This window comes from Camarhynchus parvulus, chromosome 14, assembly GCF_901933205.1.
Source record: "Camarhynchus parvulus chromosome 14, STF_HiC, whole genome shotgun sequence".
NCBI lineage: Eukaryota > Metazoa > Chordata > Aves > Passeriformes > Thraupidae > Camarhynchus > Camarhynchus parvulus.
This window is the reverse complement of record NC_044584.1, coordinates 14,046,254-14,061,036: the sequence shown is the minus strand read 5'-3', so window position 1 is coordinate 14,061,036 and position 14,783 is coordinate 14,046,254. Positions and strand designations below refer to the sequence as shown.

Sequence of the window (14,783 nt, the reverse complement as noted above, 5' to 3'; positions counted from 1 at the left end):
TGCTGCCTACAGGCCTTTTCCTTTCTCCCTCAAACACTCTTCAGAGTTAACCATCCCTGTTAAAAATTGGATTTTAACAGAGTTAACCATCCCTGGTAAATTCTTAAAAATCTGGTTAAAGATTTGGACATTTCTGTGAGTTCTGGTTGTAAGCTGCTATTGCATTCCTATGAGAACAATGAAGAATTTTTGAAATATATTTATGAATATATTTTAATGAAAAATTAAAATATATAATTTTTCTTTCAAACAGACAACTTCTCTCACAGCTTGCCCTCCTCTTTTAAGGTGAAAAGGTATGAAAGAACAAAAACTAGGAAGTTTTTCCTTTGGTGAAAGTTTTGATGATATTTTTTCTGTAAAAATAAACCAAAAATATTGAAATTGGTTTTGCATTGAAGTGGAGAGATGTCAGCTGGCTGCCTAAAAGACAAGTTGAGTTTGACTTTAACTTTAGGCACATCACCACTTAATTGGCAGTCCTAATTAGCAGCAGCACCTGCTGGACACAATCCCAACTGTGCTGCAGCTGATGGAATCAGGGATGTTTGCCTCCTGGTTATGCCTGTGCCACGCTGCAGAGGCTGCCAGCTCAGCCTCTGACCTGCTTGTATTTGTTCAACAAATAACAGAGTGTGTGAGGCTGTGAATTGGATAATTTATAATCACTGTGAGAGCAACAAAAATCCAATTCAGGCCAATAAACTCACAGATGGGGTTAAAAGGCCATTGGGGCCTTCTGGGGTCTTCTCGTGCACTCTCTCTGCTTAGTGCCATAAGATTCTATAAAACATGTTAATAATGATGTTCTTTTCACATGGGAGAGTGGGCTTGCAGGGAGGAAATAACTCCTCATGCCATTTGCACTGCTTCCAGGTGTTTCTGCTGGCATTGTACCTTGTCATTAAAGGATGCTGAGGATACAACCATCACGTGTCCCTGTCAAAGTGACAGCTCAGGACAGCCTGCAGGCTGAGAGCAGCTCCTCAGGGGCAGCTCATAAATCATGGGGATGTAACCCTTCACATCTGGTAACCCAGCACAGCTGAGGCCATCCCTGCTGTGGCTGTGGCAGTGCAGCCTTTCCCAGCAGCTCTGTAATTCCATCAGCATGTCACAGAGGACATGGGAATAAGGTGTTCAGCTGACGTGAATCAACACAAGCACTGCTGTCTTTAACAGGAAGGCAGATGAAGTCCCAAGTAAACTTTAGCATCAAATCCCTGAGCACACAGTCACAGCTGTGGCTGGCAATAAAAGCTGTAAAGCACTCATGACAGCCAGGGGATCTGCAGCTGCTTGCCTGGGGAACACCAGGGACTCATTCCTGCAGCTCCCTTGAAAGGAAGTGACGGGCAACAGGCAAGCAAACAGTTCCCATTTTATCCCTACAGTAAAAAGAGCCTCTCCCAATTAAAATTTCTCATTTCAGCCATTAGCAGTTAAATCCCAGACTATATGCCACTGTAGATGTGCTGGGGCAAAGGTGAGAATGTGAAATGCATTTCCAGTTTATTGCCATTGCAATTTCTCCTCTTGACAGTTTTACTGCCACAAATAGAAACACTGCGTGCAAACTCAAGAGCTATGAGCTCATACAACCCACACCAGAGAGCTGCCACTGGAAGGATGCTTTGCCTGCAAAAAGATGGTATTCTTTAACTATAATCTCTTCAGGAAAAATGTAGCCAGGCAAACAGAAGGAAGCACTGAGAGAGCCACTGCAAACATAACACAATAATTAACGACTTCCTATTTGGGAATTTATTCTCTCTTCAAAAAGCACAATCAATAGGACCTGTCCCTCTGGTACAGAGGGTTCTAGAAATGTAGATCAATTAAATGCAGCACGGACAGAAATGCTTGCGATGCATTTTCAAGGCTGTATTTGATCAATAAACGTCTCAAGAGCTCAGAGGAGCCTCCACGGCTCTGGCAGAGCTGGGCACTCCCACCAAGAGCACATCAGCTAATGCCTTACAGACCCTGCTCTCCTGAGCAATGCTCAGGGCAACAACTGCCATCTCTCTTCTCATTAAGGAACAAAAACCTGCAGAAGCCTGAGCTGCTTGGTCCTGCCTAAGGAACAATCCCAAGCTCTGCACGTAGCACAGCACATGTGGACCACCTGATCCCTTAAATGCATGAAATTTAGTCAAAAACACAAGAACACGTTTTGACAAGCTTATAAGATCAAGGTTGCTTTCAGTAGCGAACTGCTTTCAAGGAGGGACAATATTTTGAAAATTATTAAGTAGCACTTCAATAACAAGATCTTCCTTTTTAACAGGCCTGGTTGCAAACTGACACATTAAATTAATAAAATTCTGCTGTTCTTCAAATGGTATTTCAGCAGCTTCCTGAGAAACACATCTGTGAATCTCAGAAATAAGACCCTAGTGACAAGAGATGGATATTACTGAGTCTTCACAGAATTTTTTTTAAGATCTTTTCAGAAACAAAGGTTGATTTTGTATCAAAGAGAAAAAACCAATAAAGCTGATAACTTTGCCTTCGCCCCTGATGGCAACAAGCTGCAATGAACCCCTATGGGGATTCACCTGAGGGAGCAGGTATAATGTCAATGTCAGGCTAACACAAAAATCTCATTGCCACTTTGATTTGCAGCATTTCCCAGGTGATGATCTCAAACATTTTTGATGCTAATTGAACAAGATAGGTCCGAGCCTATTGGCCATGCAATGAAGTTGCTTGTTCTAATTAAAAAAAACAAAGGCAGATGCTTTCCTTGCACATTAATTTCTGAAACAGTACCAGCCTCACCTCTCAAAGATGAAAGCAGAAAGGGGCTGGGTTTTTTCAAGGCTTCCCAGATGCAGATGTGAGCACATTCACCTCTGCATGTACAGCAATGCTCCAACATAAGCCTTATCTAACCCTTACACCTGACCAGGAAATAAAGGCAGGAATACCATTTATTTTATATATATTTCTATAAATCTATCCACATTTCTCCCCCCCCATTAGCAAGTGGACTGAAGCAGCTGATTTTCCACTTCTTGAAAGAAAGCAAGATTTAAAAAAACCCAAACCGAACAAAAAACCACAGCAGTTTGGTTTTTAATTTGTTTTCAGAAATCTGCGCATCTGAAATTTTATGTTTGTTCTCTTCCTGCTTTCTCCTTCTAGTTCAACTCAGTAACATTATGTATTAAACACAATGATCTCAAAGATCAAGATATTTCCAATACATCTCAAGATGTTAATGCTAATTAAAGTTGATCAAAAGACTTTGTTTGAGACACAGGAAAATCAGACTGAACAGTGACAAGATGCTACTTTATCATTTCATTTTCTTTGGATCACAAGGGCCACATATATGGCATTATTCAGTCATTAAGCATTGCTTCACTGCTGGTGTTTTTTCTCCACCTTGAAATTAGAATCAAACACTATACAAAAGTAATTAAAAGGGACTAAACCTCATGTCTCCAATTAAGCAAAAGTAGTTTTTAAAGTGAGATTGGAAACACAGGTTATACAAACACTCTTCAGGGATAACACAGTTCATATTTATTTTAACTCACAGCAGCAATTATCAACCAGATTCTTTGCAAGTCCTTCTCAGTCTACAGACTATGACTAACATTATCAGAGAGTTCATTTTCAAAAAGCTGTGCAGAAGCAGCAAGTCTTACCATGGATAAGGGAAGTTTTGCTTGTTGTATCCCCAAGGATGAGTATGAAAAACCAAAAATAATGATAAAAGCGCAGGAATAGTTTTGGAAAGAGCTAAAGATGAAAAGAGACAAATTAGCTGTAATAAGGTGACCAGAACACACACACTGAAGAGGAAAATAGAAATTATATATTTGCTTGGAAGCAGTTTGAGGAAGAAGAGATGAGTCATCCTCAAAAGAGCCATAGAAACACAGACTCCATGGGACCAGATGTACTAAATATCATGGAATTCAGGGAATCAGGGAGGGAAGGAAGTTAAAGATGTCTCAACTAGGCTTCATCAAGTTTAGTTAAAGATGAAAGTGCAAATTTCTCATGGAAGAGAGAAAGAATTTGGTCAACGAAATCATGAGGAGGAGAGAAAGAAGATACAATTCTGAGGATTGTATGCTGAGGAACAGAAAATTTCGCACAAAAAAAGGAAAAATTGTTTTTGAAGAATATGAGTCTGAAAGCAGCTGACATCCTGCTGTTCAATCCTCCTGCAGGTGCCACCAGACAAAATCCCAAGGAGCACAGCTGGAGGCAGCAGTTACTTGTATTGACCCAGAAGTTGATTTGTTCCATCTGCTACAGAAATATCAGTCAAGGGTAGCAAGGCAGACACCTGGGGGCATCCACACAGAGAAATCACTCAGAAGAGGAAAGAAACTTCAGCAGGGGAAAAGGAATCTGTCAAAAATGAATAGCTGATGCTGTCAAAAGGAGCAAAGCTCTTGTGAAGGACCATCAGCTGGCCCAGAGCAGCCAGCCTGAGTTTCAGTGAACATCCTGAGCAGCCCTGCAGTCAGGTTGGCCCCCCTGTTTTCACACTTAAGTGTCTGAGGAGTGGCCTGATTTTCAAGCTAACAGCAGATTTTCAGGGCTTTCAGTAGCACAAATGGCTGGTGAAAAGTACAAGCAGTATACATCCCCTAAATAAACTGTCCATCCAACAGAACAAGTCCTGCAAACGGCTGAAATCAGGACATCTCCTTCTTCAAAAACTCCCAGCAAGAAAGATAGGATCCATCTGTCTATGTCTAATGCATAATTCATCTGTCACCCAGGAAATGTGACCTGCCCAGGCTGGGTGAGAGCAGGAGCTGCAGCCTGGCAGCCCCTGGGCAAGGCTGGTCTCACGCTATGTCACACATCTGGCCTGGCATGGCACAAACCAGGCTGGGCAGTGCCAGCTGAGAATGCCTGCAGAAATGAGGGCACACTGAGTCCAGACAGCAGCAAGGAGACAGGACATGGAAGAGAAATAAGCAGCTGGAAGGATAACTTTTTAAAGGAGTCTTCATTCTAAGGAAAGATTCTGGGATTTCAAGGTGTTTTGCTTAATTAATACATTATACTCCCATACAGGTTTGGCAGAAGAGGAGTAAAAATTAAAAGGATAAATAGTTCCCCAAAAAGGATCAAACCAGGGTATTTCAATATAGAAAGAAACATGTCCTGTGTTCACCATAAATAAGGAGAGATGTTCCGTGAAACAGCCCCTAGAGTACATATACTTAAACCCACTAAAGTAACTTCTCACCTCAAAACAAAACCTAAAAAGCCTATACTGAGAAATTAATATTATTACTGTATTATTAACAAATATAATCATGTTGCTATCAAGCCTAAATGTTTAGAGCTAGCAGATTCCTGTCACCCAGATGAATAATGATATGAGCAATGAGTCATTCTCATACCTCTGAAGGATTAAGAATGGAAATTTGTCTTTGTCCAAACAGGCAGATTGGGCTACTTCAGAGAGAAAAGGAGGGATGGCACTCAAGACTAAACCTCAGATCTTAAGAAAGAAGGAAAATAATATTTACCAGAATATTTACCAAGATTGTCAGAAGCAGGATTAGGCAGCACTGCAAAGATAACAAGAGACTGTACTGTCTTCAAATTCAAGAAACATTAATTCTGCCCTTTGAAACTACTTCTCACAGGACATTGAAGCTACCATGTAATTCTAAAACAATCACAGAAATCACAGTCAATCATTTTCTTTTTTGATAACTGTACAGTGCAGCTGGGGGGGAAAAAAGCACCACGTACCACACAGCAGCCTGCCATCAGTCTGTTCAGTACCACAGAAAGTACAGATCAATAGTTCCCTGTTTCTGAAAAGTTTACAGCATTCTTTAAAAACCATGGGAAAAATAACTCACCCAGTTTTCAAGCTGACCAAGGCATCCTCAACTCCTTTCTGGTTAAACTTGGTCATGTAGAGGTGCATGTCAGGGTAGTTGTTCCGGATATTCCTCTCAGTGCTTCCATTTGGGACCGTCCCAAACCGAAAAGGAGGTGAATAATCATGTGGCCTTTGAAACTGGAGATAAAGGGGATAAACAAAGTGTTTCAGGCATCCAAAACGTGAAGAAGGGCAACTTCAGGATGAAAAGGACAGAAGTTGTGTAAATCGCTTCAAATTTCTTCTAGGCAAATGCTGTGGGTCAATTCAGGTCTGTTATACCAGAAACTGTCTTCACACTAACTGAGCATAATCTACATCCAAGGTAAAACCAGCTCCATTTTGCCACTCAAATGTGACTCTCTCCCATGCTTTGCAGTTTGACAGGACAACAGAAACTGGAGCAGATCCTCACCTGCCAACATCTCTCCAGGGAACACAAACACACTGGTAAACTGCAACCAAAGGAAAAGAGTATTTTGTTGATAGTAATTTCCCACTTCCATCTCAGCTGGGACATTGTGATTCCCCATTAGGAAGATGGGAAAAGGATCACCCACAGTACTCTGCAGGGAGCCCCAGTCCTGGAGGGTGCCAGGGAGAGGCAGAGTGGGGGAGTTTCCTTCCACCCATCATTGCAAGGGAATACAACCTCTTGCAGCTTCCACAGGGGCTCAGAACTCATAGGTTGATATGAGATGGGCTTCTGGAGCTCCATACCTGTAATCCTAGTCCCTGTTCAACCCTACCATTTAAAACTATGAACCATTTGCTTGAGGACATACAGGTTCATTCTACAATTTTACTTTCTCTATCATTATTGCATCAGCACAGATGAACCAGCCAGGGGGGATCTGCAAAGGAATGGCAATAGCTCAGGGCATACTCAGGCTTCACACTCGGCAATCCTTCAAATAATCTCACATAAATTTTTTGCTAACAGATCTGAAAACTTTCTATGCACCTTTTCAACACCTTCCTTTAAAACCCAAGTGACAATTTAGGATGAAAATGTCTCTTTAAGAAACAAATGGAGAAGGTCACTCAGATTAGAGGAACTATTGGCTAATGAGGAAATTAAATTGAGCATTGATAAAAGCAGTCACCCACGAATTCCACTCCAAATGCACTCTGTTTTTATTGCTGAAGTTAGAAGAGCAATCTATATATCCTGTGCTGCAAGAGATGCCTAATATGTATACAGCTGCTGATTCCATTGGGGCTCCATATGAAATATTTCTCTTTTTAACAGTTGGTCCCAGGGCATCAAGAATTCCCAAGATCTAGTGCCAATTTGCAAGGAGAATACAAATGGGTTTATACAAGAACTGGGAGTATTTTCAATTCCATCAAACCTTGACTGTGAAATTATTGCTGCAACACCATTTTCTTATTACAGAACTACAATTAAATACTTCATTTTAATTAAGCATATTTTGACAAAGCATAAAGGAATGAACTCTATTTTTCTCTATTTGTTTAGCTAACAGATGTCTTACTTTCCCCATTTTCCCTTTTCAGAGCTTTACTGTTTAAATTATAACTTTGCTACTACTTTTACACATAGTAATTGACCCATGCACCAAAATTACACTGTACACTACTCATGATTCTTAGTCTATATTTGCTATCTCCCTTTCTGAGTTTATTATGCAGCACTAAAACAAACCCTGCTTTTAAATATATGTCCAGAGATTCTACTGATATAAATGCAGGTTGCTATGAACTTTATTTAAATCTAGAGATAATGTGTCTCTGATGTATTGAGATGGCTTCATGTGTCTCCTAAATTTGCCAGTCAATAGAACTGGAAAAAAATAGAACTGCCAATTTCAGGACCTGTAAGACTTGCTGCTCCTTATATTGCTGGATTTTTTGGAAATTCAGCTGTTGGGAGCATTCTGCAAGCTCAGTTCCCATTATAGCAGGGGAACTGGGGGAGAATTGGGGGAACAGGAGCATTAGGGTGGAGTATTCTGGTGATTTCAAAATGGAGTTTGTTTTTAAATAGTCTCACTTCTCAAAAACATTCATATTAATCCAGGATGTTGGCAGGCATTTCCTCTCATAGGAACAGATGAAAGAATTAACACATCTGTTCAAATTGAACTTTCATGGAAGACAAAAATATTTCTGCAGAATACAAAGATGAATCAAAAGCCCAAGTTCATTCAAAAGTCACAGAGTTAAAAAGCAGATTAATAGTTCCAAACCCATCTACAGCCTGGAATTTCTTGGCACCAACCAACAAATTTTATCACTCACGAGGAGATTATTTTTGAAACCATCATCTGCTACTATACTGCCTGCTCACAGACTACTTGTAAAGAAGAAAGAGGTCTAAATCTTTTTACTAACATTGCACTCATATCTGAGATGAATAAAGCTTTCATCAATAATATTAAACTTATATTCTCTGAACTGCCACGTCCTGGAGAAGCACACAGGACTGTCACTGTCTGTGACTGCAGCAAAGATCTCTGTGGCAGGCAAGAGACAAGAAAGGGGGAAAAAATCAAGGCTCTACATGCATTCATTTTCCCTAAAGCCCCATGATGAGAAACAAAATATGTCATGTTTGCTGGGAAATAATTTTCTTCCTAGACATTTTATGAAATACTGATCTTTTAAATCATGGACAGAACTCTTGAGCTGAATGCACAAGGCCCTTGTTTGAGTCATAGTGGAGAGATCTACTGTTACTCTGAAGAGTGACCAATTCATTGTTGTCTCCCCGTGCTCTGCCACCCTACACAACTGTGGCAGATGGCAACACAACTCCACTATTTTTCTTTTATTTTATTTTTTCTATATACTGGAAATTTCATTAAGTCAGCAAAGTGATCTTCCAGAAACATTAAATACTGACTTAATTTAAAGATTTACTGCTTGCCTGAAAAGGCTGGTGTTGAGAGCAGCTGTTTGTTATTGTTCTGGAGTCTTTTAAGGGAACTGTGGGAAATGCTACTAAAATACTAGAAAACAGTAAATAATCTCCTGCCTGTCAGTGGCATCATCAAGGTTTGCCGTTAAAGCTGAAGAGAAGCTCCTGGACCATGTGTATGTGAGGCAGAACCCCAGCAAAACAACACCCTGTGAGACAGCTCTGTGCACAGCTACCTACCCTCCTTCAGCAACTTTTCCCTGTTTCATTGCATGAAATAGGCACAAAAGGTCTCAAAAGTACAAAAGCCACGAATTTCAGTCTTTGCTGGATACTTTGGACTCATTTTCTGTACCTTTTGATGAAGACAGAGCTTTTGAACATCTATTACATACACAAGAATGTCAAAATATAATTTTCCTCTCATTTGCTGAATCATTTGAGTTTATGAACACCCACCCCTCCCAACTCCAGAACAGGCTGTGCCATGGATTTCTGGGTGACACTCTGATGATGTGGCATTCACAAATTCATTAGCAACATTTCAAGGGATGAGGAAAGAGGTCTTAGAGCATCAAGGGGTAAATAACACATTATCATCACATCAGCAAATCTGGTGAACCAGCTGATAGAGTGCAACAAAATTCCTGAATGGGACAACAGTGAGTGCTGAGGGTCAGGGGTGGCTGCTCAGAGAAAGGGGGATTTTTCCTGATTTTCACACCCCAATATCTGTAAATGGAAACACTTTGTGGCACTGGCAGTACAGCATTGACAGAAGAGCTTGACTCCTCAGGTATGGCAGTGGGAAAAGTGGGAGAGAAGAATAACAAATTGATTTACCAGCCCAGAAGTGGGGTTTGGGTTTTTTAATTATTGTAAAAAATTTAGTGAACTTTTAGGTATTAACAACTCAAAATTTATTATACCCACATTTCTGGCCCTTGCCTGTGACTGCTTTGCTTCCTGCAAAGGTCAGAGCTCTGTACTGAACTGTATAAACATGGCAAAGAGGGGAAAAAATAATTTAGCATCAATCAGATTACATTGTCATAAATTATCCCAATTATTGGTTTTTTAAAATCCAAGAAACCTCAGGATTGAGGGGGAGGCAAAACCTATGTATGACAAGAAGAATGTTCTGAAATAGTTCATTGCTTTTCTGGAGTTCTAACTTTTTTAATTTAATCAGAAAAGGCATGGCTTCCCTGCCTTATATCTACATGCTTCAGGCACAAGTTTGAAGAACCAAAAAATAGAAACAAAGGTGGCAGATCAAATAAATGATCAGCAGACCACATAAGAACAGATGGTATTTTCTGATTCAAGTATTTTTCTATTTTTATTTTGCTTTTTGTGGAAACAAAATCCTACTTAGCAGTCAGAATAGAAAAAATGACAAAGCTAAGGAAGTTATTAGGCAAAAGCCAGAGAACAGGAGCTGACATTTCCAGCCCTGTGGCAAAGAGCCAGAGAGGAGGAGAAGGTGAGGGTCGGTCACACCTGAGCCCACTGCTGTGCCAGGTGAAGGCAGAGCCTGCCAAAACCCAGGGCCCAGGAAAATGCTCTGTTCTTCCTCACCAAATGCTCTGTTCTTTCTCACCAACAAAAGAAAGAGACATTTCTCAAATTTTCTTTTTTTTATCCCCAAGAGAGAATGCCATTTATCTGTCTCTTCTAAGAATATTATCTTAAAATAGAGGGATATTTAACAATCTTCATGCTCTTTCAAAGGTTGTGTGACAACACAGTTAAATGAAAACAAAACTATTATCATTTTTTGTTTCTTTTTATCTTTCCTCTACCCGTGCTTGCTTTGATATACCAGGCAATCAATCAAAGGCTGGTCATAAAAAGAAGCTAAAACAAAAAAAACAGACAAGGCTGAGATGTTGCCTTTTTGGTTTGTTTTTAGTAACAATTTCCTTTATTTTCTGTCCTTTGAGAAAAAAACCCTTTGTGAAGTTGTCCCCTGGGCTATACTGTATTTCAATATTTCTTCTTAATGTCAATATTTAGTTTCATTTTCAAACAATTGGGCACAGACTTAACAAAAGCATGCCCTTCAGGTATCTTGTGCATATCCATCACAATAATTTTGCAAATAGACTTTTTCTATTAATATACTACTAATATCCCACAAAATTTTTCAAGCTTTTTATTTTGGTGAGGCATTATTTTTAACTAAGCACTAATTGATTTCTATCATAAAATAAAGGTAATTTTCAATTAATGCAGAATAGGCAACACAGAGATTTTGATATTTTCAGAAAACAGACTGATATTTTCATGCTTTGGTCTTGAGTTTGTTAGTAAAGTTTGCACTTGCACTCAGAAGGAAATCATCCAGTTTTAGTTCATTATCTTGCTCAGAGTTTTTATCAGGAAGTACAAATTTGTGGAAGGATTATGGAGAATGCACACTGACACCTTTTGAGCTGAATACCTACCTTTTTATCACTCAGCCCAGTCACTTGGTCAACAAATTCCTCTTGAATCATAAAGGCAGCTAAGTTGGCAGTGTAGCTGGCCAGGAAGATGACAGCAAAGAAAGCCCAGACTGACACCATGATCTTGCTCGTGGTCCCCTTGGGGTTCTGCACAGGCACGGAGTTGTTGAAGACCAAGCCCCACAGTAACCACACTGCCTTTCCAATGGTGAAGGATGGCCCATGGGGATCTGCAATTGCAAAGAGCACTAAAATTAAACCTTGCCAATATACCATGCAGGAACAACCCATTAGTCCCAGAGACATGGTTAGAAAATATTTATATACTCACAGGATTTACCATAGGTACCCCCCATTGCAATGACAACGAGTTCCACGTTTTTAAAACATAATTCAACATTTTTCTACGTGGCCTGTGGTTCAAAATTTTTAAGATGAAAATGGAAAGGATAGGTTTGGAGGAGAAGCAGGCTGGTGTGTCTCCTGCAGGAAGAAATGTGCCACAGCGTTGCCCTGTCAGTTTTCTGTGCCAGCAAACATGTGAAATGGAAAACTGGAGGTTTAAGTCTTAATGATTCAATTCTAGTACTTTTCTTACCCAAATTATTTTTATCATCTCCAGTCATCCAACATTATGCTTTTTGAACATTATGTAAGCATTTTTAAGATCAAAGTGTGTGAATGTGTCACCTACTTTTAAGCACCTTTGTACTCAGAGCATGAATCAGAAAGACAGAACAAAGGAGCCACCTCTATAGACAGGGAATTTAGAGCAAGCCAGGCTCTGGCTGCCTCACATGTTCAGAGTCAGTTCTGTGGCTCCAAATGTGTTGACATTCCAGGTAAAGTTCTGTCCCAGATAAGCCATTCTGTAATTTTGTTATTTCTATTTTGGGTCATCTTTTAATTCACCCCAAAGCTGGGGGTGGGCAGCACGCTGCCCCCAGGCTCACCCAGGGGCAGAAGTGAATTAACAATGTCATCATCCACTCCAAAGGCCCCATTTATGGAGCCCTGGGAGAACCAAGGGCAGTTATTCTCACCCAGCTCTAGGTAAGCACAGTGCAATCACACATTGCTCATCATCCAGACTGCCTGCACCCTCAGTGCAGAGAAACAGGCCTCCCCTGACTCTGACTCATTTGGCCTACTTATAATTATCCTTTTTTCACTTCAATTGCAATTTAGTCAATAAGCTCTGATGCAGAAATCTGTAACTTTATCTCCTTCCCTGCCCTGTCCCTTTATCCAAGGGGATGCACATTACAAATATAGACTTAGCTATTCATTTAAACTATAATTTATTTTAATAATAATTCAACAATTCTTAAAATAATAAAAGCCTAAGTGGGTATACTCAGTGCATGTTCTCGTTTCAGTAGAAATGCTCCCTAGTGCAGTGCAAATATTTCAAAATGCAGCCAAACTCTACATCTCAGATTATGCTCCTGCTCTGCAGCAGCACTTGAAAAACGGAGTGCAGTAAAATAAACACAATGGAGCTGACTGAAGGTAGTTTATGCAACTACCTTCTAGACATATTAAGGACTAAGCTGATAGAGGGATAATGTGCATTTTTCTGAGCAACAGTGTTACAGAAATTATATGCCAAGGGGGCAATCTAAAGTTCTGTTTATGCCACTGTTATGCCACTGGAGATTGTATTACCACTGAGATTCATCCTGCACAAAATGCCTAGGGAAATGAGAGATGATAAATATTTTATTTTTTTTAAATATTCCAGGTTTGAAATTAATGGCAGCTGGATTTGTGGCAAGTCTTTAGAGGTAAGTTGGGGTGGTCTAGTGCCATAACATGTCTTTGTAGCTGTAAGTGCACTAAATAATCAATTCAGGCACAGAATAGAACAGCCAAGCCCCTGGATCCCCAGTGTCTATATTCACCTTTGACTTCTCTTTTAACACAGTGTTTATTTCAGACAGAGGTTACACATTTACCATCTTATTAAAATGATAACATCATCTGAACATTACAATAATCCACTTTTTCAGGGAACAAGCCAGCCATTGTCTAGAATAAATCATTTGCTTTTAATAGTGCCCAGAACTGTGTTCACCAAGCTGGAAGATCTCTTGTTATGAAACAAGGCAAGAATGATTTAGAAATTTTAACAAAGGCTGCACTTTGAAATGTCACTGAAGAAATGGAAGGATGAGGGCATGGTGAGATATGGAATCCTCACTCGAGTCAAAGTGCAGCTTTCACTGAGAAAGAGTTAATATAAAGCTTGTCTGTTTTGAAAATGAAGTTTCTATAACTGAAGGTGCTACACAGAAAGGAGAGATGCCCTTCTGCCAGGAGCCTCATTTCAAGGCTAAGAGTTCTGATATTTACAGGGACTATACAGAACTATGGACAATGTAACTTCTATTTTTCAAACTGCCCAGTAGAGCACAGGATTTTAGGGAACTTTCTCTGAACTGGCCATCAATTTGTAATAGCCAGGAGTGGAACATATTTCACTGCTGACACTTTACAACTGATACCATGTACTAACAAACACTGCCTGAATAAAACTCTGATACCACTTACCCTGCTCCTTGTCTTTATTCCATTGAATAGGAATGATAAACATGAGCATATAAGCCTTCAAGAAATCATACTTTAAATGAAGAACATAAACAGTTTAATAGCTAATTGCATCATTTTATTCCTATGTTATGTTAGTTTTAAAAGATGGAGACCCAGGGATAGGAAATACATGATTTTTTAATAAACATGGAGTTGAGTAAAATGCAAATCTTACCTCTCCCTTGTGCTAAGTTCCTGTTGTATCCTACAGGACTAAAGTACTCAAATATAAAGACAGCCATGGCAGACACGATGAGAAGCATCACAAACATCATCACCCAGACAGAAGCACTAAAAGGCTCTGCAGCAAAACAGGAGAAACAGAAACACAGTTCATTAAACCAGTCACAGCACAAGAATTCTAATGTCCTCACCAGGCAAGCCCAGCAGCTTCCTTTACATTAGCTTTTTCCAACAAAACTGCTAGTAAATAACTAAGCCATAAATAATGAACTGCTGTTTGTATATATAGACAAAATCCATAAATTCAAAAGCTGAAATGTAAGTTGTAGTTAAAAACAAAAGGCTGCACACTTTTCTTTGATACTGAGTGACACAAAATTGGTTTGACTTGCTCCTTATTCAGTCCACAATCAGGTTCCTGTGTCTATTCATCCTGTATTATAGAAATTTATCAGCAGACTGGTCCAACCACTGTGACTGTGTTTCTGCAAAGCAAAAGCAATTAATCATATGTTTAATACATTTGGTAATTCAGGGAAGTAGACTTCTCTCTCATTTTCTATCCAACAAAAAGTGTTAGAGGAGGAAAGATAAATACTTGCACTCAAACTAAACACTTTTGTTTAAGGATTCTTTTCTCTCTGTGTTTACTTTTATCTAACAGCAATGAAGATGATCTTTTTATCAATTGCAACCGCATCCTTTTGAATGTCTCATTCTCATCTGGGAGCAAATTACTGAAATCAAAAGGGTTTATGGAAAATTGGATGTCAGTTTGAAAGACAGAAGAACCATA

The 14,783-nt window shown here is 39.6% G+C and overlaps 1 protein-coding gene across 1 annotated transcript in view; it reads right to left on the bottom strand.

Annotated features, from left to right (window-relative positions):
- GRIN2A (glutamate ionotropic receptor NMDA type subunit 2A) overlaps positions 1 to 14,783 on the bottom strand; it is a 149,088-nt gene that overhangs the window by 23,852 nt on the left and 110,453 nt on the right. Inside the window, exons 9-11 of the mRNA XM_030958333.1 lie at positions 13,980 to 14,105; positions 11,213 to 11,442; positions 5,856 to 6,016 (exon numbers count right to left, since the gene is read on the bottom strand). Of these exons, the coding sequence (XP_030814193.1) occupies positions 5,856 to 6,016; positions 11,213 to 11,442; positions 13,980 to 14,105 (517 nt within the window). The remainder of the gene's footprint in view (positions 1 to 5,855; positions 6,017 to 11,212; positions 11,443 to 13,979; positions 14,106 to 14,783) is intronic.